The 24,108-nt window shown below is 45.6% G+C and overlaps 2 protein-coding genes and 1 pseudogene across 2 annotated transcripts in view; 2 read left to right on the top strand and 1 right to left on the bottom strand.

The window, feature by feature from the left end:
• SMPDL3B (sphingomyelin phosphodiesterase, acid-like 3B) overlaps nt 1–17,032 on the top strand; it is a 63,701-nt gene extending 46,669 nt beyond the window's left edge. The window contains exons 4-8 of the mRNA XM_006883639.1: nt 9,290–9,433; nt 10,386–10,558; nt 12,063–12,243; nt 12,326–12,459; nt 16,667–17,032. Of these exons, the coding sequence (XP_006883701.1) occupies nt 9,290–9,433; nt 10,386–10,558; nt 12,063–12,243; nt 12,326–12,459; nt 16,667–17,032 (998 nt within the window). The remainder of the gene's footprint in view (nt 1–9,289; nt 9,434–10,385; nt 10,559–12,062; nt 12,244–12,325; nt 12,460–16,666) is intronic.
• On the bottom strand, nt 2,427–2,867 carry LOC102868735 (annotated as a pseudogene).
• Nucleotides 17,033–18,381: 1,349 nt separating the features above from the next.
• The window catches only part of XKR8 (XK, Kell blood group complex subunit-related family, member 8), a 9,404-nt gene continuing 3,677 nt past the window's right edge, over nt 18,382–24,108 (top strand). Inside the window, exons 1-2 of the mRNA XM_006883638.1 lie at nt 18,382–18,674; nt 21,959–22,155. Coding sequence (XP_006883700.1) covers nt 18,382–18,674; nt 21,959–22,155 — 490 coding nt within the window. The remainder of the gene's footprint in view (nt 18,675–21,958; nt 22,156–24,108) is intronic.

The raw sequence follows: 24,108 nt of genomic DNA, 5'->3' as shown, positions 1-24,108 counted from the left end.
GTGGATTGATTCAGTGACTGGGATAATTGGGATGGGAGTGTCAGAGACAGTGCGATTGGCACAGGACAGAGCTGAGTTTAGGGCTGTTGTACATAGGGTCGCTATGAGTCACAGGCGACTCGATGGCACATAACAACAACAACAACATGATGTTGTCTATTGGTCAGGTTGTGAATTGGTCCATTTGTATATATTTATGTTGAGGTATAATCTATACTGAAAGCTACAACCTTTGAGCTTCAGCAACAAGTTCTTCAAGTCTACATTTTCTGCATGGTTGTAGTATCTGCATATTGTAGGTTCTTTCTAAGTCCTCCTCTAATTCTGATGCTCCATTCTTCTTCATATACTCCATCCTCTCAGATTATTTGTTCAAAATACAGATTGACTAGGTGTAGTAAAAGAGTACAACCATATCACACCCTTTTCCTGGTGTATTTTCAACAATGTATTATCTCCTTGTTCTGTTCAATGACTGCTTCTTGGTCTATGTATAGGTTTCTTTTTTTTTTACAATTTCTATTTTCTCACTTTATTAACTAATTTGTACACAGACACATGCGTATTAGTTGCTATTACTCAAAACTCATTGCTGTCATGTTGGAACTGACTCATAACTGGTCCTCCAGTGGGTTTTCAGAGGCTGTGCATAGTACAGGAAAAAATTGTTCATCTTCCTTCTGAGGAGCAGTTTGTGAATTCTAACTGCCTGCCTTTGGGTCGGCAGTGCAACTCCTTACCCACTCAGTCACGTTTTAATAGGATTGAGCTGGTTCTCTTTTGAAGTTGGGATGGTTATTTTTAAGCTTTTGTTTTGCTTGTCTAGTTAAGCACTTGTCCCCTGTATTTAGTAAGAGTTGCACAGATTGTTATTCTTGTTCATCTACACAGTCAAAGCCATAATTATTTTAAAGTGTTTTTCCATTATAGAACATGTATAACTTTCAAATAAGTACATTTAAGTATTCTGGAATTCTCATTCTTCTCAATGTTATTCATAACTTATTACGCAGTCCGACAACTTTGTGTGGTCAAGAAGACACAGATATCTTCCTGGTCTTCTCTTCTTTCAATAAAGATCCATTGGATATCAGTAGGGATATCCCTTGTTCCACTCTCTTCTGAATCCAGCTTGAATTTCTGGCAGTTCCCTGTTGATGTATTACTATAGAATTTCTTAATTGACATCAGCAATATTTTACTTTTTATTTTATTTTTGTTGTTGTGTGTTGTCGAGTCTGATCCAGCTGGCACAGGAGGAGACTGCCCATCCTTCTCCAGTGGAGCATCTGGTGGATTTGAACTGCATACTTTCAGAACTGCAGTGCAGCTTCTTGCCACTAGGCCACCAGAGCTCCCTAGCAATATTTTACTTTTATGACTTATTAAGAATATGTTTGATCATTTCTGAAGTCTACTGGATCATCGTTTTTGGGAATGAGCATTGGTTGGCCAAATTCTTTGGCATAGATGAGTATGTCTCAGGGCTGCTTCTGTTTGTTGAAGTACCTCAATTGATATTCTGTCAATTCCTGGAGTCTTTCTTTTGTCTGTGCTTTCACTGTAGCTTGGATTTCTTCCATCTGTACCATTGATTCTCTCTTTAGGTGGGGAAAAGAACCCTCTGTATTTAGAATTAATGATAATGGTTACCCATGGTGGACTGTGTTTGGTGGAGCTCCCCAATTAAAACCAGCTTGGAAGCAGGAGTTGCATCCACTTCCAAAATAGCTTGCCTCCGGAAACCCTATGAACCTGGAGAAAGGATGAAAGTCATACAAGTGTTCAAGTCTTTTGTTCATAAGGTCTCTATGGGTCACCTACAACTCGACAGCACTTAACAACAACACCAACATTTGGAATTAGCCAGTAGGATTCATGATGATCCCAATTTTGTTGGCAACATCAAAGCATCACAGTCAGAAACAAGTTGAATATAGACCTTCTTCCCTCCATCAGGCCTAATCAAGGTGTTGAGCTTGGCCACATCAATGTCATAGAGCTTCTTCACTGTTTGTTTGATCTGGTGCTTGTTGGCCTTGACATCTACAATGAACGCAGGTGTGTTGTTATCTTCTGTCTTCTTCATGACTGACTCAGTAGTCTGAGAAAACTTGATGATGGCATAGTTGTCAAGCTTGTTTCTCCTGGGAGCACTCTTCCAGGGGTATTTGGACTGCCTCAGAGTCTCAGCCTCTTAGACTACTGGAAGGTGGGTGTTGTGCAGATCATTTGTGTGTGTGTGTGTGGCTGTGGATGCCCTTCAGGACTGCCTTCTTGTCTTTAATACTTTTGCTTTGGCTATAGTTTTGGGAGAAGGAGGGGCTTCCTTCTTCACTTTCAGCATCATCTTCATAAAAATGTGCCATTGATTCTTTTTTTTTTTAAGCCTTAAAATCTCATAGCTTTTTTATTATAAGAGTGGCTTATTGGTAGGATTTCTGGTAACGTACATGGGCCCCAGGGCCTCCAAACTTCTTGGATTCGCAGCGACGAGGGTCAGCTACAAGCAAGGTCCAGTCATACTGGATGAGGATGACTTTGATTTCCTTCTTGGAGGCCTCATCCACATATTTCTGGTAATACGCAACCAAGGCTTTGGAGATAGACTGGCGGATTGCATAAATCTGGGCAACATGACCACCACCCTTCACACGGACTCGAATGTCCACACAGGCAAAGTGTTCTTTACCCAGAAGCAGAACAGGTTCCAGGGGCTTGTACTGCAGCGTGCGGGGCTCAATCATCTCCAGAGGCCGGCCATTCACCTTGATAAGGCCGTTGCCCCGTTTGCAGTGTGCCACGGCTGTGGCGGTCTTCTTGCATCCGAAGACTTGCACCGACTGCAGCGGGCCCTTGGATGGCATGGCAAATGGCTATCAGGAGAGGTCCTCGCCATGCAGCTCTGCCACCATTGATTCTTTATCATATACTCCTGAAATGGTTGAATGCTGCTATCATGTTTAATCATGAAGAGGGTAAGCCTTTAAGAGTTAACTTATCAAAACGCATCTGAGATTGGCCCATGTGGGAGGGATTAGGATCCTCAAGCATATGTGCAATTGTTCTTTCAATGTGGTTCCCACCAGAAGCACTTGCTGGGATTTGTAGAGACTACATGAGGAACATACACACGATTTTGGAAATTTCAGAACCACATGCATGTGGCTCTAAAGACAGCCGTCTCCAGTGAGTCACTTGGTCATCATGGAATACACCCTCTCTAGAAGGTCACATGTGAGTCACTCTAATGGTACCTGAAATCTCTTAGCAGAATTAAAGACTATAAAAAAAAAGGTGACCCGACAGAGTGTGGAAATTATCAAACAATAACACTAATATCTATGAACTTTGATAAAGCACAATAGTTATAGTAAGGCTTCAGGCCTTTTGTTCATAGGGTCACTATGAGTCATGTTTGACTCAAAGGCAATCAACAACAACAACATCACTAATATCACTTGCAAGGAAAATTTTGCTGAAGATTATCCACAAACAATTGGAACAGTACATCAATAGAAAACTACTAGGAAAAAAAATCTAGGTTTAGAAGAGGTTGTGGTATTAGAGACATCACCAATGTCAGATGGATCTTGGCAGAAAGTAAAGAATACCAGAGGAATGTCTATCTGTGTTTCATTAACTATGCAAAGGCATTTGACTATGTGGATCACAACAAATTGTGGCTAATCTTGAGAAGAATGGGAATCCTAGAACAATTGATTATGCTCCTGTGAAACCTATATTTGGACCAGGCAGCAATTGTTTAAAATCAGGAAAGACATGCATCAGGGATGCATCTTGTCTCCAAACCTTTTCAATGTATATGCAGAACTGACCATATGGGAGGCTAGGCTTTATGAGGAGGAATGTGGCATCAGGATTGGAGGAAGACTCATCAGCAACCTATATTATGCAGATAACACAACCTTGTTTACTGAAACTGAGGAAGACCTGAGGTGCTTGCTGCAGAGGGTCAAGTACTGTAGTCTTCAATATGGATTGAAGCTCAACATCAAGAAGACAAAGATTCTCACGACTGGGTCAATTGGCAGCACCATGATAGATGGAGAAGAGATTGAGGTTGTTAACAATTACAGCTTGCCCGGCTCCACAATCAACACTCTTGGTACCAGCAGTCAGGAAATCAAAAGACAAATTTTATTAGGTAAATCTGCTGTCAGGCACATACATCTCCAGAGTACTGAGAAGCAACAATGTCATTCTAGAGACTAAGGTGCACCTGATCCAGGCCATGGTCTTCGCAATTAATTGCTATGCATCGGAGAGTTGGACAATAACTAAGGATGACAGAAGAAGAATCAGTGCCTTTGAGTTGTTGTGCTGGAGAAAAGTCTTGAATATACCATGGAGGGACAAGAAAACAAATATGTCTGTCTTGGAGAGGATGAAACATAAAAGAGCTGGCTGACACAGAAGAATTTTATGAAACTACTTATGACCAAGAGGCAATGGTGATGAAAGACAAAATTAAAGCTGCTCTAAAGATATTGGCAAAAACAAGGCCCCAAGAATTGATGGCATACCAACTGTCATATTTCAACAAACAAACGCTGTCCTGGACATGTTCATCAGCTTGTGCCAAGAATTCTGGAGGACTACTACTTGTCCAATTGACCAGAGAGGAGATTCATATTTATACTCATTCCAAAAAAAAAGGTAATCTGATAGAATGTGAAAATTACTGAACAACATCACTAATACCACACACAAGCAAAATCCTGCTGAAGATTACTAAAAACTGACTGAAACAATACATGGACAGAGAACTGTCAGAAGTGCAGGCTGGGTTTAGAAGAAGCTGTGGCACTATCATTGCCAATGTCACAAGGATCTGGGCTGACAGCAGAGAGTACCACAGCAATGTCTGTGTTTCATTGACTATGGAAAAGGCATTTAACTGTGTGGATCATGACAAATTGTGACTAACCTTGAGAATGGGAATCCCAGAACAACTAGATGTTCTCATGTGAAACTATACTTGGACCAGGAAGCAGTCATTAGAACAGAGAAGGGAAACACTGCATGATTCAAAGTCAGAAAAGGAGTGTGTGGAGGATGCCTCCTGTTTCTATATCTTTTCAATTTATTTGTGCAACAGACGTTCAGGAGCCTTTATGAGGAGGAATGTGGCATCAGGATTGGAGAAGATTCATCAACAACCTGTATTATGCAGATGACACAACTTTGCTTGTTGAAACTGAAGTGTTTGCTATAAGGTCAAAGACTGTAGTCTCCAATATGGATTGAAGCAAAACATCAAGAAAACAAAGATTTTCACCTTTAGGCCCGTTCACAGCACCATGACAGAGATTGATTGAGATTGTTTATCATTTTAGCTTGCTTGTTCCACAATCAGCACTCTTGGCACCAGCAGTCAGGAAATAAAAAAATGAATTACATTAGATAAATCTGCTGTCAGGGACCAAGCAAGAGTTTTGAAGAGCAACGATGTCAGTCTAGAGAATACAGTGTACCCGATCCAGGCCATGGTCTTTGCAATTGCTTGCTGTGCATCAAAGAGCTGGGCAATGACTAAAGATCATAGAAGAATTGATGCTGTTGAGTTATTGTGCTGGAGAAGAGTATTGAACACACTGTGGACTGCCAAGAGGACAGGTATGTCCTGGAAAAGGGGAAACCAAGCTGCTCATTGGAGGTAAGAATTTTGAATCTCCATCTCATATACTTTGGGCACGTGGCCAGGAGGGACCAGTCCTTAGAAAAGAACATCACACTTGGAAGGGTAGAGGATCTGCACAGGAGAAGAAGACCTTGGATGAAATGGATTGACACAGTAATTGGAGTTATGGAGCAGATGTGTACAAGATGGTGAGATTGACCCAGGATTGGGTGGGGTACATAGGGTCACTATTAGTTGTATGCAACTCGAGGGCACATAACAACAATAACAAACACTTACTGAACACCAAACACAAAGGGTGAAATAGAAGTAGAAATGTGCCTTGAGTTGACTACAACTCATAGCGACCTTATGCACAGTAGCTCTGGACCCTGCTCTATGCTGAGCCAGTTTCACTGTCTATGACACACATACCCTCATTACCCCATTTATTGTTGTCAATTCATCTATCTGAGGTCTTCTCTCCTGTACTGCCCCTTGCCCCTTCCAAACATGATGTTGTTGTTGTGTACCACATAGTTGGAACTGACCCATAGCTGACCCTCCAGTGGGTTTTCCAAGGCAGTTAATTGCACGGAAGAAGATTGTCCATCCTTCTCACATGGAACTGCGTGCATTTGGGCTTGCAATGCAGCTCTTGCCAGGCCAAAGACTAGTCCTTCCTGGCTATATGCCCAAAGTATGTGAGATGGAGTATCAAAACCCATGCCTCCAAGGAGCAGTTGGGTTTCATACTCTCTAGGACAGGCCTGTTAGTTTCCTTGGCAGTTCATGGTATATTTAATACTCTTCTCCAGTGTCACAACTAAAAGGCACCAATTCTTCTACTGTCATCTTTGGTCATTGTCCAGCTCTCGTGCACAGCAAGTAATTGTGAAGACCAATGCCTGGGTCAGGTGCACCTTAGTCTCTAGACTGACATCCTTGCTCTTCAGCACTTTGAAGCAGTCCTTGACAGTAGATTTTCCTAAAGTAGTTCATCTTTTGATTTCCTGACTGCTGGTGCCAAGAGTGTTGATTATGGAACCTAGCAAGCTGAAATTGTTAACAGTCTTAGTTTCTTCATCTATCATGATGCTGATGATTGGCCCAGTGATAAAAGTCTTTATTTTCTTGATGTTGAGCTTCAATCCATATTACAAATTACAGTCCTTGACCCTCTGCAGCAAGTGCTTCAGGTCCTCCTCAGGTTCAACACACAAGGTTGTGTCATCTGCATAATGCAGGTTGTTGATCAGTCTTCTTTCAATCCTGATGCTGTATTTCTCCTCATAAAGTCCGGCTTCCTGGGTGATATGTTATGCATACAAATTGAAAAGGTATGGAAACTAGAGGCATCCCCAACACACTCCTTTTCTGATTTTGAACCATGCAGTGTTTCCTTGCTCTGTTCTGACGGCTGCCTCCTGGTCCGAGTATAGGTTTCCTAAGAACATAATCAGGTGTTCTTGGATTCCCATTCTTCTCAAGGTTAACCACAATTTGTTGTGATCCACACAGTCAAATGCCTTTGCATAATCAATGAAACACAGATATACATTCCTCTCGTACTGTCTGCTTTTGACCAAGATCCATTTGACATTGGCAATGATGTCCCTAGTGCCACAGCTTCTTCTAAACCCAGCTTTAGAAGAGGAAATAAGTCTGACCAAAGCCCCTCCCCCTTCATGTCTCATTCATAAACCACTTCCTCAAGGAGATCTTCCTTGTCTTCCTCTACCCATTATACATTCCTACAGCAGGCAGCCCTTCCATTTTTTGTGGCAGCCCTTACACATCTACGTACGCATTGTCTATCAATATTAGGCCTCTAGAACTAAGACTGGCTTCCCAATATGGACAGTCTTTGGTGGGGCTCCCAGTTGTAAAACAGGTTTGGAAGCAGGAGTGGCATCCACTTCCTAAACCACATGCCTCTGGAAACTCTATGAACTTGAAGAAATGATGACAGTTATGGAAAGGCATTAGGTCTTTTGTTCATAGAGTGGCTATGAGTCATGCTCAACTTGACAGCAATCAACAACAACAACAACAGGACTAAGACTCTGGAGCTCTGGTCGCTTAGTGGTAAGAAGCTGGCTACAGTCCCAAATGCATGGGATTAGAATCCACTAGCTGCTCCATGGGAGAAAGATGGGCATTCTCCTTCTGTGCAATTAACTGTCTCTTAAAACTCTCTGGAGGATCAACTATAGGTCATTCTTTTCCAACTGGATGGTATACAAATAACAACAACCAGACTAGGACTAGATGTCTGGTTCCCAGCTCTCAGCCTTGGTACACAGAGACTGAGATTGCTAACAGCTTCAGTTTGCTTGGCTCCACAATCAACATTCTTGGTACCAGCAGCCAGGAAAACAAAAGACAAATTGCACTGGGAAAGTTTGCTATCAGGGACCTCTCCTGAGTTCTGAAGAGTAATGATGTCTGGAGACTAAAGTGCGCCTGATCCAGGCCATGAATTATGTGCTATGCATCGGAAAGCTGGATAATGACTAGGGATGATAGAAGAATTGATGACTTTGGAGCTGTGGTGCTCAAGAGTATTGAATGTACCACGGACTGCTAGGAGAGCAAACGGGTTCATCCTGGAGAGGGTTAAACCAGGCTGCTCCTTGGAGGCAAGGATTTTGAAGCTCCATCTGACATATTTTGGGCATGTTGCAAAGAGGGACCAGTCCTTAGAGAGGGACATCAGACTTGGGAGTGTGGAGGGACGGCGCAAGAGGGGAAGACCCTCGATGAGATGGATTGACTCAGTGATTGGGGTAATGGGTGTAGGTGTGTCAGAGACAGTACAATTGGCACAGGATATATCAGTGTTCAGAGCTGTTGTACATAGGGTCGCCATGAGTCGCAAGTGACTAGATGGCACATAACAACAATAACAACAAACGTACTGTGGTGTTTTGCATGTTATTATGATGCTGGAAGATTTGCCACCAGTATTTCAATCGTGGTGGACAGGTTTTAGTGGTACTTCCAGACTAAGATAACTTGAAAGAAAGGACTGGGGATCTACTTTTGACAATTAACCAATGAAAGCCCTACTGATTACAAGAGAATATTGTCCAAAGCAGTGCTGGAAGATGAGCCCCTAGGATCAAATGCACAGTGGCGACAACAGACTGGAGCATCCAACAGGGTCAGGAGGGCACAAGATGGGGCAACATTTTGTTCCGTTACACACAGTGTTACTATGAGGTGGAGCTGACTCAGAAGTAGTCACCAACAGAAATTTTCTGTCACATCATCTGAGCCCTTCTTGACCAAGGAACTCTTTGCTAGGAAATGGGAATGGAAACTCACTGCTCTTCATTTTGAGATCTAAGCAAAGTTCAGCTAGATGCTATCAAATGTGGTTTTCCTCTTATCTCTGAATGTTCTTCATTTGTGTTATCACTCTTTCCCATTAGCCCTGATGGCTGGGGGCCAACTGAAATTTACTAACTCTACCAAATGCTTGAACATGTTTGAGGTTCTCCCCCTCATTGCCCATCTTTCTGCTGTGGAGCAGCTGGTGGACTTGAACCATACACCTCTGGACTGGCAGCGCAATTCCCTAGCATTAAGCCGCCAGAGCTCCTTGAACATGTATCTTTCTCTTTTTCCTTTCCCTCCCAGATACTAAAGTCTATGCTGCTTTGGGAAATCATGACTTTCACCCCAAAAACCAGTTTCCAGCAGGAAGCAACACTATCTACAACCAGGTAGCGGAACTATGGAGACCCTGGCTCAGTAATGAATCCATTGCTCTCTTCAAAGAAGGTACCAACAGGGGCAACTTGGTGTATGCTAAGCTCTCATCTGATTTTACCTTTATCCCCATTTTGAAGATAAGGAGATGATCTTGAAAATATAAATCACTTCAGTAAGGTCACACAGCATAGAAAAGGCAGATTTGTGAGTAGATTCCTGGGCTGACTCCAAAGTCCACACTCTTAAACTCACAGCACTAATGCTGATTATAGCAATCAAGATTTGCTGAACATTTACTACTAAGTGAGGCACTTCCCACAGCATGCTGTTACATTCTTCACAACAACCCCAGGTAGGAGCAGTGACCATCAGTCAGAGCAGGGTTTCTCAACCTCTACATTATTGATATTTTGGATAGGAAAACTTATTGTTGTGAGGGCTGTTTTGTGCATAGTAGGATGTTTACTGTATCCCTGTATTATCAGTTACATACCCCGATTGTGACAGCTGAAAATGTCTTTGGACATTGCCAGATGTTTTCTGGGATGGGAAGCAAAATTGTATGGCTGAGAACCTTTGGTTCAAAGATGCAGTCAGCCAAAGATGACCCTGATATTCAGTCTTCTACAAGAAACCTCCTTTGGTCACCCAAACAGAAGCTCACAGGCAGGAAAGCCCACCAGTTTATTCCATACAGATCAGACTCCTGGGCAAGAGAGTTGGATGAAGAAGGTTGATAGTGGATCTGAAGGAGCAAACATACTCATCACACAGATGAGGAAACTTGGGTGCAGAGAGGTTAAGCAACTAGAATCAGGATTTGTACCCAGAAAGCCTGGAGTCTTTGCTCTTACTAGGCCACACTGACCTCATGATGCCCCTCAAATGGAAATTCAATAGCTGTTTTCTCCATCTCTTTCTGCCAGGGATGGAGAAAGTGGGAGAACAAGGTGGAAGGGGAAAGGGCATATTTGGCCAGACAGGGGACCCCTTCAGACTTCTCCCTGACTGTGAACCCTAGGTGCCTTCTATTCTGAGAAGCTCCCAGATCTGAGCAGGGTCGGAAGAATTGTGGTCCTCAACACCAATCTGTACTATAGCAACAATGAGCAGACAGCTGGCATTGCCGACCCTGCCCAGCAGTTCCAGTGGCTGGAGGATGTGCTGACCAATGCTTCGCAGGCAGGGGAAATGGTAAGGGTCCCTGTCTCCCCCTCTTCCATCCCTGGGGTTACTTCCTGAACAAATCTCCTGCTTCATCACAAACTCACTCACCTCCCCTAAGATGCCCACATCATAAAGGGACCTGCATCAACGCATCACCATGAAGGTGCTCCTTCCATCCTTACAACAGTCCTGTGAAACAGGTCCTGGGGTTCATGGGATTAGTGACAGTTCCAAGATCACACAAAACTCAGTGAAGTTGAGATGAGAATCTTAGTCTTCAAACATCAAGCCAGTGCTCTTTCTACCACCATTGAACACCAAAGCAGAGTCCATACTTGAGTATTAGACCTCAATATTTCAACTCATTGCTTTCAGGTTGGAAATGACCCATAGTTGTCCCTCCAGTAGGTTTTCAGAGGCTTTAAATCACACAGGAGTCACTGTCCATCTTTCTCAGAGTAACTGATGGATCTGAACTGCCTACCTTTGAGTTGGTAGCACAACTCTTTACCCACTAGGCTGCCAGAGCTCCCTCAAGTGCTATATGTGGATCATCTAACTCTCAGAACTCCAGCGGGGAGGTGCTGTTATCACCATGCTCCAGATGGGAGAACTAAAGTTCACAGAGGTGAAATGATATGCCCAGTGTCACAAAACTGGGATCCAGGCCACACTTTGATTCCAAAGTTGATGTTCTTAACCCCATTGTTCGACCTCCTGCAATAGTAGCCAAGTGCCTGGGTCCTGTTAGCTGAATGACTCAGAGTAAAATGAGCACATTTTACCTCACACATCATGTAGTAAAACCTTGGAATAACGGCTTAGGTACAAGGCCTGAGCTCCAAGAGAAGACAAGCTTTGAGGATTAATGAGGCTTCATGGAGGAGGTGCGCCCTGAGCTAGGCTTTTTTTTAGCTAGGCTTTGAAGTGTGGGTTGTTGCTGTGTGCTGTCGAGAGCTGATTTAGACTCATGTGACCCTACTGGGTAGAGCAGGCATAGGGTTTCCAAGGTGTAATCTTTATGGAAGCAGCAGTCTTACCTCATTTTTCTCCTGAAACGTGGCTGGTGAGTTGGAAATGCCAGTTTCTCACTAGCAGCCAAGCACTTAATCATGATGCCACCAGGGCTCCTTTAAGTTTGTGACTACAATTTAGAAAAATGAAAATGAGAACGGTACTTCAGGGGGCAGACACAGCAGGAGCAAAGGCATAGAGGTGCGAAAACAGGTGGTCTATTCATTCCTGGGCAAAGGGAATGCCTGAATGGGCATGGAAGAGGGAATGGGGAAGAATTTCAGAGAGGGATTTGAGCCTGTCTGTCTTGCATCTGCATGGGAAAATGACGGGCAGTGTTCCCCCGTGCAATTTACAGCCATAGAAACCCAATAGAGGGGCAGCAGTGAGTCAGTTCACTCAACCACAATACATTTTTTTCACTTTCCTGCCTTTGGAAGATGGGCAGGTTTTGAGGATGGAAATGAGGTACTGGATGGATATCTTGGAGCCCCTCCCGGGGACCTTCTCTTCACAGGTGTACATTATCGGCCATGTGCCTCCTGGGTTTTTTGAGAAGACTCGGGACAAGGCGTGGTTCCGTCAGGCCTTCAATGAGAGGTACTTGGAGGTGGTCCAGAAGCACCATCGTGTCATCGCAGGCCAGTTCTTTGGGCACCACCACACAGACAGCTTCCGGATGTTCTATGATGACAAAGGTACTTCACTGGGAGGGTGGCTGCTAGCCTACCTCCCTCTTCACTCGCCAGCCTCTCTCAGTCTCTGTTTCTCTCCTAAAAGGTGCCCCCATCAGTGTCATGTTTCTCACACCTGGAGTCACACCCTGGAAAACCACGTTACCTGGAGTGGTCAATGGGGCCAACAACCCAGGTATTCGAGTGATCGAGTATGACCGAGCCACGCTGAGCCTGCAGGTCAGGAGCCCTGGGTCTGCAGGGAACACGGGAACACAGAGAGTGGGCAGCAACCTAAACAGGAGCCCTGGGTCTGCCGGGAACACGGGAACGCAGAGAGTGGGCAGCAACCTAAACACATCACCTCCTTTAACTCTTCTCTAATCCACCCACTGCTGACTTGAACCTCAGAAAAGTCATGTATCCCCCACCCTTTTAGAATTCAGATTCAGAATCTTAGAACTACCTCCAAATCCTGCCACCAAGTCAGACCAGTTTTCCCCCCAACTATCCCGTTGCTCATGGATCATTGCCACAGCCTTGCCCCACTGTAGTCCTCTATGTATTACAAAAAGGATCAATCTTTGCAAGGCACTGCTCATTCCATCTCTCTCCTGTTCAAAGACCTTCAGTGGTTCTCAGCACTCAAAATAGAAAGCTGGATCTCCTTGGCCTGGTACTCAAGGCCTTCTATGGTCTGACTCAGGTCTGTGCCAACCATTTTCTCTATATTGACTTGGTTGGACTTTAGCCAAGGCAGGCTTCTAACTCAGTGAATGATGTCACCTTCTACAGCTGAAATTGCAAAGAATTCTTTGCAATGAAATAATTATTTCATTTATTCAACAAATGTCATGTGCTAGGCCCTCCTTTAAGCTCAGAGGTTATCTAAGTCAACAGAACCGGACAGAAGTCACTGCTCCCCAGAGGCTGGCATTCTCACAGGAGGTAACAGGCAACAAACAGATAAAATGAAGTCTGCCACAAAGAGAAGTTCTAAGAAGGAAAAACTGAGTTGGGTGGGGAGACAGGGTGGTGCTGGGCAGGGTATGTATGTGCTATGTTAAGACACGTGGGGAGGGTAAATGTCACAGATAGGGTGACAACTCAGCAGAGTTCTGAGTGATGTTAAGGGAGCCATGTAGGCATCTAGAGAATGAGCATGAAAAGCATATCAAAGGCCCCTGGGTAGGAAAGCACTTGGGTTTTAAAGAAAACCTGGATACTGGGCACCAATGCAAAGCCTCAGACCTGTGGGGCTGAGTCACACTCTTACTATGCTCCTTTTAAACCATTTATCCCACAAATAGTTACTGAGTATGAACTATGGGTCAGGGAACTTAGTGTGACAGAACACGTACAGGCCATGGAACAAATAAGGAAAGCCAGGTGCCTGGAGCAGAATGCAGAGGGGAGAATGTGAGAAGAGGTCAGACCACACAGGCCATGATAAAGGCCCTCAGTTTGGAGGATCTAGGACAGAAGAATGAAATAGTCTGACCTTAATTTTACCAAATCACCATGTCTGCCGTGCAAGAACAGTTTGAGGGGAGGGGCAAATGGAGAAGCAAGGGGAGCAGTTAGGAAGGGATACAGACTACCTGGGAGATTCTGGTATTTGGCTGTGGGTAGTAATAAGAGGAGTACAATGGTTAGATTCTGGGTGTATTTTGAAGGCAGAGTATACAGGGTTTGCTGGTGACCTGGATATATGGTATGTGAGAGAAAGAGGGGTATAAAAAGGGCCAGGTGGGTGTTGTGCCTAATGGATTATGAGACATACACCGCAGAATTACAGGCGAAGTCCTTTATTAGTGGCACAATGGAAGAGTTCCAGCAATGAGGCGGGAATCTGTTTGGTGCTTCCTAAGAGGCTTTTTATACTCTTTTTTTACTCCAGGGGCAGGACTAGCTACAACAGTCTACTGCTAAAAACACATCAAGGGCAAAGGGACACAGGAATAACATTTTGCTGTTGAGACAATTCAAGGGCGCTGAGATACAGTTGAAATATTTGAAGAGTACACAGAGTGCAAAACATAATAGACAACAGCAGTTACTGTTCTGGGAAGAAGTTCAAGACACATCTCTGAGTCTTGGGGCAAAAGATTTTTCATACAGGAGTTTAGCTACATAAAATGGAGTCTGTTTGGCTTTTCAATGGGGAGTGCCCTATCTGACCTTTATCAGCTTAACAGGTTGAACTGTTCCCATCCACGGCATCAGTAACACAAAACAATTCCCATGAGATCAGACATGTCCCCATGCTTCCATGCCTCCTTCTTTACATCTCAACACCAATCTTACTGCTTGGCAGGGTCCAAAATCCAATGTGATAGCTCCCAGACTACACAGAACCATACTGGGAGAGTTAAAAAGTTTAATTCCAGTCAATAACAAAATACAGTCAAGACAGCTCCCCAAAGGTGCATGCAGGCTTTTCAACCAGGAGGCTCTAAGCGTTTCCAAGTTTTCAGTCCTGCCAATATTGACTTTTCCCCCAACTGTCTAACAAAATTCTCAGTCCTGCCAATATTGGTTTCCTATGCAATTATCCAACAAAGTTCTCGGTCTTGCCAGCATCGGTTCCTCCCTCCCTGCAAAGTCCCATCTCACATCAGTTCTCCAGTACATCATTGCAGCTGCTGCCAACCTCAAACATGTCCTACATTTCACTGGGTTGGGGGTGGTCTCTCTCCTCTGGCTGGGCAAAGAATTCCATCTCTTCTGGTGGGGAAGGAATTCCAATCTCTGCAACTAGAGCTCTTCAATTTATTGGCAAAGACTAACCTATCCCCTTGTAGACTGTTGAGACTGGCTGATCTCCTTGAGAATGGTAGGTAGCCAACCTTCTTGTAGATAGGCCAACATATTTGCATAGTCCCACCCATCTTCATATCAACATCTAATAAGGGCTAGAGAAGTCATATTGAAAGATAAACTCTGTAAAGCGTCATGAGTGTGTGTGTTTTTGTGCATACCACTGAGTTGGAACTGACCCATAGTTAACCCTCCAGCTTGTTTTCAGAGGCCCATTAGGATTGCAGTGCAAATTCTCATCCTTAGGCCACCAGAGCTCCCTAAGGGATTCCTAGGTGCTCTCACTGGGTCATGAATGTCTCCAAAGTTTTTGGCCTGAACACTGGAAAGAAGAGGTTGCCCTTCACTCAAATAGGGAAGAAGAATTTTGCCTTTGGGTTTATTAACCTTGGACAGTTAAATGATATCCATTTGAAAATGCCAAGGCAAGAGGCAACTGGATGTTTTGCATTGAGCAAGTGGAAAGTAGAGAGATTGGATATCACAGTTAAGAGCATCTGGAGGACATTTAGAGGCTGGGTAACTAAAGGACTTGAGTCAAAGGAGGAAATGTTGGAAGTGGAGTTCAGAGGATTTTTCCAGAGTATGGTCTATTGCCTGTAGGGACTGAGGAAAAACTACCCCATGTCATACCATGCCCCACAGTCTTTTCAGACTGTCCTGGGTTTTATTCAATCTCGTTCTAGTAACACATAAACCTCTGTGGCTCACTTCATCTGTAAAGTAGGGATGTCAGTTATCCTCACAGGGTTTTTAGGGAGTTGAATGGTTAAAGCTCTTGGCTGCTAACAGAAAGGTTGACAGTTTATGCCTCAGAAGAAAGGCCTGGTGATTGACTTCTGAAAACTCAGCCACTGACAGCTCCATGGAGCACAGTTGTACCCTGACATTCTTGGGTGGTCGTCATGAGTCAGAACTGACTCAGTTTCAGCTGTTTAAGTGAAATGAGTTATGTAATATGCATGGCATATAGATGCTACTCATACACAGCAATTCCTCTTACCCCACCCTAAGTGACCAGAAGCAATTTTATACATGTAACTCGAGGTGTTGGACAGAGAAGCCAATTCAGATCCTACTCCTGAAGATGCACCTGTGTCCTAACTCGTCTTGAGCATGCCCCTGTCCCCTCCAGGCTCTGCAACCCCTCTCAGCTAGGCAAGTCATTTGGACCATGGTTAACTCTGTTCCTCTTATGTTGCCTTTCATCCATTCACTCTGCAAGTATTTTCTGAGCATCTACATGCTGAGTGGTGCAGAAAAACGCACAGGCCCAGGGTCAACCACCCGGGCTCCAATTCTGCTTCTGCCACTTAACACCTGTAGTATCCTGGCCAAACGCTCTGCTTTGTTAGGCCTCAGCTTCCTGGTTTGCAAAACAGGGATAGTAAGTTTGTGTTATCTCATCAGATCCGATTAGATGATGTCTGCCAAACATCAGGTCTTTCTTCCTTGACACTAATGGTGGGTACACCGCAGTCTTCAGTGGTCAAAGGCAAACTGCCACTCTTGAGACCTTACCAGTAAATGCTCAGTAACAATGGCGTTTATTATGGTTATAAAGAATCTGCGGCAACAAGGAGTGGTGGATCCAGGCAGCGGTTTGAGGCAGGCTTCTCTTCTCCAGGATATGTTTACCTACTTCGTGAACCTGAGCCGGGCCAACGAGCAGGGAACGCCAGAGTGGGAGCTTGAGTATAGGCTGACAGAGGCCTACGGGGTTCCGGACGCTGGGCCCCACTCCATGCACGCGGCACTGGACCTCATCCACCGCGACCCCCGCGCTCTGCAGCGCTACTACGTCTACAACTCCGTCAGCTACGACTATGTGGCCTGCAGTGAGGCCTGCCGCGCAGAGCACGTGTGCGCGCTGCGTGAGGTGGACTTCGACGCCTACGCTGCCTGCCTGCGCGCCCCCAGCGCTGCGCCTGCGCCCAGGCTCCCGCTGACGCTCGTGGTGCTGATAGGCATGCGCGCCCTGCTTGCGCAGTGACCTAGGTAAAAAGGAGGCGATGGAGGTGAGCACTGTCCTCGTAGAAACGGCAGCATCACCCTCTGGAGACTGGGTATTGCCACCTTTCCCTACCCTCCCCACCAAGCACCCATGTACACTGAGTGAATTAGCACCAAGCACCCATCTACACTGAGTGAATTAGGATGGGTCAGCCGGATCCAGATGTGAAGCGCTAGAGACTCCCATCCCCAAGACATTTCCTAAACTTTACATGTTGTTTTTGTTTTTTTTTTTTTTTAAAAAAAAAAAAAAGCACATCCTGTGTACGTCTTATTCTGGGTGATAATCCCTTTAATGTGTGAACAGTGAGCTCTGGTAGCCTAGTCTGTGGGGAGTTAAACCCTACTAACTCAGATGTAGGGTCTCTGGTGGTTTGAATCCACCAGTGTTTCTATCGGAGAAAGACGAACATTGTTTCCCTGTCCTATTTATAGTCTCCAAAAACCTGCTGGTGGGCCAGCTATTAGTTGGTTCCGATTTGAGGGCAATGAGTCTGCGTTTTCAATGTTCGAAGTCACTTGCAGTCTGTCAATGTTTCTCCCGTCCTCTCCCCTTGGCCCCAAGGATGTGTCTGGTTAATCAAGTGCTCTTGGGACAAGCCCTGGCGCACAATTCGGGGCACACTTAACTTTGTAAGGTCCACCTCTTAGGGATGAGTGTGCCTTTTGGGCTTGTCTTTTACAACCATGCAGTCCCAGATGTGAGGGATCGCCTATTGGGCTCTAAGCGCCAGGCCCTTCCCACCATCTTGGGCCTCGGCTGTTGGGTGCCCTCGGGTTGATTCCAGCGATCCCAACCGCCAGGGCAGAAAGAACTGCTATATAAGGTTTGCCAGGCTGTAATCTTTAGGGGAGCAGGTCGCCAGGCCTCTCTAGCTCCTGGGAGGTGTGAACCTCTGCTCTTTCAGTTTGCTCCGAAGCCCTTAAAGGGCTTTTCATGGGCCCTTAGATTGGTCAAAAGTAAAATAAACAGCCGAAAACTTGGTAAACTAAGCTCAAGGCTCCCTGGACGGCTGGTGTGGCCTTGGAGAGCTTGGGTGCCTGTGTGTTCAGGTGGGCTGGGGGTCGTCCCTGGGCGGCAGGGCTGGCACCCAAGCCATTCAAGTACGTGGAGGGCCGTCCGGGAGACCGCGAGTCAGGAGCGGGGTCCCACCAGCCTCGCCCCTCCCCGGACAAGGAGGGACGGGGAAGTCCCGCCCCTCAGGCCCCCGCCCTGGGCGGCCCCGAGGGCTGTTCCCGTCTCCTTCCTGATTCGTCGACCCCGGGCCGACTGTGGCAGGCTGGAGCGGTTGAACAGAAAAGAGGCGAAGGGAGCTGGGCTGGCGGGCTATGCCCTGTTCGCCCCGCGCCACCGTCCTTCGGGACCTGGTCCTGGGCGTCCTGGGCACCGCCGCCTTCCTGCTCGACCTGGGCACCGACGTGTGGGCTGCGGTGCAGTACGGGTTCAGCGGCCGCTACCTGTGGGCAACGCTGGTGCTGGCGCTGCTGCTCGGGGCCTCGATCGTGCTGCAAGGTTTCAGCTGGATCTGGCTGCGCGCCGACCCCGCCGACCTGCACACCTCGCAGCCCTCTCCTCGCTGTCTGGCGCTGCTGCATATCCTACAGCTGGGCTACCTGTACAGGTGAGCGCTCCGCCCTCGGGACAGGGTCGGGTACAGAGCTCTGTGGCTCCTCCTGATGTTGAGCTGACAGTTCTCACACCTGGGGGAAAGGGGTGGAGACCACAGGTTCTCCACCTGTGTCGCTGAGAGGAAACAGACCCTGCAGGCACCTCCACGTAGAGCTAAGTGCCTCGCCCCATCGACTAAGGGGAGGAAGTTGTTGCTGAAGGCATTTGTGGTTAGGTGCCATCAAGTCTACAATTCTTAGAGACCCAATGAACTTCAGATCTGAATCCTGCCATATCTTCACCATCCTCACCATGTCTGTCATGTTCAAACCCGTTATTGGTAGTCACTGAGTATGTCCATCTTGTTGAAAGTTTTCCTCTCTTTATCTGACTTGTCTTTCCCAGTCTGATGTTTCTTTCCAAGGTTGGATTCTTCCTGAAAATATACCCAAACTAAGTGAGATAAAGTTACATCATTCTTGCTCTAAGGAGCACTCTAGTCGCACTTCCTGTAAGACAGATTTGTTTGTCCCTTTTGCAGCTCTTGGTATAGTCAGTACTCTGCCACCACCACAATTCAAAGACATCAGTTTTTCCTCCAATCTTCCTTATTTCAGAGCCATAGGAAGCAATGGAAAATACTAAGGCTTGGCTCAGGCATACCTTAGTCTTTAAACTGACATCCATGCTCTTTTGAACTGGGGAAAATCTTTGACAGCAGGTTTGCCCTAATGCAGTATGTCTTTTGATTGCTTTACTGGTGGTACGATTGCTTGATTTTTGGATCCAAGTAATTTTTTTTAATCCAACTCTCATGCCCCAGTGGGATTTTTGTTTTCTTGATGTTGAGATGTAATCTATATTGAAGGTGGTAGTCTTTGATTTTCTGTGATAAGTACTTCAAGTCATATTCTTCACAAGCAGAGTTATATCATCTGCATAATGCAGGTTTTTGATGAGTTTTTCTCCGATCCTGATGCAATATTCTTCTTAGATAGTCCAGCTATTTGCTCAGCATTGATTGAATAGGTATGGAGAAAGGATACAACTCTGGTGCACACCTTTCTTGATTTTAAATCATCGGGAAAGATGTGCTTCTGAATATGTTTGTTGTTGTGTGCCATTAACTCACCTACGACTCTTAACTCGTAGCATATAGAGTACAGTAGCTCTGAACCCTGCCCTATCCTGAGCCAATCTCACTGTCTCTGACATACCTACCCTCATTCCCCCGGTTACGGTATCAGTCCATCTCATTCAAGGTTTTCCTCTCCTTCACTGTCCATCCATCCTTCCAAACTTGATGTTGTTCTCCAAGAACTGATCCCTTCTGGCTTCAGAATCCTTGCCTCCAAAGAACAACTTGATTTCACTCTCTCCAGGACAGACCAGTTTGTTCTCTTGGCAGTCCATGGCATGTTCAGTACTCTTTTCCAGCACCACAACTCAAAAGACTCCTATTCTTCTTCTGTCATCGTTCATTAATCATTGTCCATCTCTCTGATGAGTTGCAAGGAATTGTGAAGACCATGGCCTGGATCAGGTGCATCTTAGTCTCTAGACTGACACCATTGCTCTTCAGCACTGTCCCAGATTAGGGCCTTGTAATCTATCCATCATTGTATGGTCATGAAACTGAGGCCCAGGGAAGAAAGGGAGATGAATGGGCTTTGAGACAAAGCCAAACTTTCTGGGGTCCAGTTTTGCTTTTGCCATCTATAATCTCATGTCTTTATCTCTCGGAGCCTCAGTTTCCTCCTCCTCTATAAAAAAAAGATGATAGGCTAGAGATGGTATGGTAAGAGGCCTGTTATGAGGGTGAGAGAAAGTGGAACATGTCTAGCACAGTATTGCTGGGCAGGAAAGCGGTTCTATTGTAATGACAAAGATCTACAGCCTCCCTTCAAAACCCAACTGTTCTTGTAGCTTGAGCAGAGCCTTGGATTTGTCACTTGCCCTGCCAGGATCGTTTACTCATTGTTCCAATGGGAATGGTAATTTTACCTCAGAGTGTTGTGAGCATTAATAAAATCTGTATTTCCTGGTACAGAGTAAGCATCCAGTAAATGTCAGCTGGCATTGTGATTACCTGGGAATGCAAGCAGTTCAGACCACAGAGCAGTGCTGTTCCCTCACAGCTGCCTGCCTCTCATCTTCACCGCCCCCAACTCCAGCTTTAGTCTCCTTGCACACTTACTCCCTGTCATCTCAGACAGAGCAGGAGGGCAGAGCTGGCTTCTGACGCATCTTTGTGTCCCCCTGGGTAGTATCTCAGAGAATGTGTCTGGGTGGTGCTTCTTTTTAGAACTGGCAACACTCTAGAGATGGGGAAATGAAAAGCAAGGGATCAGAATCATAGGATGAAGTCGGGACACCACGTGGTGGCATAGTGTATGGAGTCTTGACAAAGCTGCAAGTTTCCAGGAGTGCGTGAGAAGAACTTTGACTGCTGAAGTTTTGCCCGAGGAAACATGCAGGCTTCAGTGAACCCCCAGATGGGTGGGAAGGGGCACTGTTATTACATTCCTGGGCAGGCGTGACATCATCATGCATCTTTCCATCTCCTATTTCTGCTGAGCGTGAGTCAGACTGCTGGACTTCGCTGCCTATGCTGGGATGTGCTCTGGGACTCCCCGGTGCCCACAGGATGGAAGGTCTTGCCCCTTGAGCTCGTCTTTCACAAAGCAGGTTTTGTTCACCCCTTAGAATGGGATCATCTGGGGAATGCTTATTTAGAATGCAGATTTCTGGGCTCCTCCTGCAGACCAGATGAGAATCTCTTCATTTTTTCCATATTTTTGCATCATTGAGATCACTGCTTCCAGTCTTAACCACTTGAGTCCTCCTCCTCCACAGCTAAGGTGCCTGTTCTTGAACAATCTAACTTGATTTTGTCTGTGCTCAGATGTTCTCAATGGTATCCTGTTGCCTGCAGGATCCCAAAAGATTCTTACGGATGCGAAAATTTGAGAACTAGTACCTTATGAATTCATACAGCCTTGTGTTGAAATCCTGGTCCCACTGCTTATTTCTTAGCTTTTTGATCATGCTTCCCCATCTGTAAAGTGGGAATATTTTGAGGAGTAGATGGGACAGGTCTGTCATGTGCTTGGGACAGTACCTGGCTGGAAGGAACAGCAGTAATTGTGTCTGTCCCCGTTTTACAGATGAGGAAGCAAGCTCAGTGAGGTTAGATTACTTGGCCAAGGCCCTGTAAGTGACAGAGCTGGGATTTGATTCTGCCTGTATCCCCTAACCTGCACTAACCTGGCCTTTGGCATCTTCTGTGCTGCCCAGGTGTGTGCAGGGGCTTCAGCAGGGGCTATTGACATGGCGGCAGGAGGTGCCCTCAGAGTTTGACCTGGCCTACAGCGACTTCCTCTCCCTGGACATCAGCATGCTGCGGCTCTTTGAGACCTTCTTGGAGACGACACCTCAGCTGACACTGGTGCTGGCCATTGTGCTGCAGAGCGGCCGGGCGGAGTACTACCAGTGTGAGTCATGGGCAGCAGCCTCCCTCCCGCTGCAGTCTGGGAGCTTCCTTCTAGTGTCACAGGGTCACTGTGAGCTCTGGTGGTCTAGCTCATCGAGGAGAGTTACACTGCTAATCCAGTGGCCAGGCCTCTCTGGTGGTTCGAATCCATCAGCAAAAGAAAGGCAGTGTCTTCCCATACAATTTACAGCCTTAGAAAACCCAAAGAGAGTCAGCTATGAGTCATTTCTGAATTGATGGCAGTAAGTGGAGTGTCACAGATATTTGCTTTTTTTAAAAAGGAGTGCTTGGAAAAGAGAACATGCAGTCAGGCAGCCCTGGGTCAAGGTCAGAGTCACACTCTGTATGATTTTGGGAAAATGATTCAAATGTTCTGTTTTTTTTTTTTTCATCTGAAATGGAGGTAATAAATAAATGCATCTACTTTAGATGTCTTCCTCCTTTGCGCAAGAGAGAAGACCCTTGATGAGATGGATTGATTCAGTGACTGGAGGTAGGTGTGTCCGAGACAGTAAGATTGGCACAGGATAAAGCAGGGTTCAGAGTTGTTGTACGTATGGTCGCTGTGAGTTACAGGCGACTCTGCACATAACAACTTCAGATGTTGATAAAAGGATTGAAAGAAAATGCAGAGTGCCAGTGGGTAATAAGTCTTCATTGTAATTCTTACTATTTTGAAGATAGCAGAAATGAAGTATGTATGGTGTCTGACATAACAGGCAGCTTACTAGTCAGTAAACATTTATCAAGCACCTTCACACACTCAACTTTTTGGGCTTTTTAAACTATCGTATTTTTATGGAACGGGTTGAAAATATAAAAAGGAGGAACAGTTATTATTTGATCATATTATCACAATTCTACCTATTTTGAGAAGGAGGTTGCCTTTTTATTTATGTGTTTATTTTTTTAATTGTGATTCTTGTGAAGGTTTACAAAGCCAGGTATCTTCATTCAACCATGCATGAACACGTTTTCCATTCAGCACGTTTTTAATGGAGCTGCATTTCTGTGCCAGTCACAGTACTGGGGACATAGACTGAAGGAGACTGACATAGCACCTGTCCTGCTAGGATGACAGACAATAAAACAACAGTTAGAGAGGATCGTATCCAGTTCTTTGATAGGAGCGAGCCAGGTGGCAGAGACCAGCAAGAGCCCATAAACCATGGAGAAAAATTTGTACAAATGAGGTGATTCTAGAAGAATTTTGCCTGTAAAAGAGAAATGGCTCAACAAAGGTCACAGTGACAGAGTTAGGACTTCAGCTCATGTCTGATTCAGATCCAGGGCTCCCTTTTCGCCACTGGACACTTCAGGGCCCCCGGCTGTAAATGCCACCATGTCCTAAGGGAACCGAGTCCTGGCTTTGTCATCATTCGCTCGCTCTATGACCCAGAGAGACTGTTCTCTGACCTTGGTTTCTGTGACTGTTCAAAGACCCTTGCAGCTATGCTAGTCCAAGTCTGTAATACTAACTTTAGATGTGATAGTAGCAGTCTCCATGATCGGATGCCTGTGATTAGCCAGGTGCACTGCAAAGTGCTTTGAAACATAATATTGCTCATGTTTGCAGCAGCCCTGTTAGGTCAATACTGCATTTCTTTATCTCCAGTTTACACAAAAGCAAAGAGATTCAAAAAGGTGAAGTGGCTTGGGCCATGCGGCACTCATTGAACTCAGTTTGTGTATTTGACATCTAGGACCAGGGCCAAGTGGAAGCAATCTGTACCGTTAAGTATGTGGCAGAGGTGGGAAGAAGGTGCCTTTTTAGTATGTAGGCACTATAATGTAGTATGGAAAGTGTTAGGCTGCTACCCCAGAGACTGGCAGCTGGAATCCACCAGCCATTCCTTGAGAGAAAGATGAGCACTCTCCTCCTGCAGAGACTGACAGCCTCGGAATCCAGTAGAGAGTTGCCAGGAGTTGGAATTCCCTTCAATGAAAATAGGAT

Source organism: Elephantulus edwardii, unplaced genomic scaffold (genome assembly GCF_000299155.1).
Source record: "Elephantulus edwardii isolate Elephantulus edwardi_28Jun2011 unplaced genomic scaffold, EleEdw1.0 scaffold00028, whole genome shotgun sequence".
NCBI classification, from domain to species: domain Eukaryota; kingdom Metazoa; phylum Chordata; class Mammalia; order Macroscelidea; family Macroscelididae; genus Elephantulus; species Elephantulus edwardii.
This window is presented reverse-complemented; position numbering and strand designations above follow the sequence as displayed.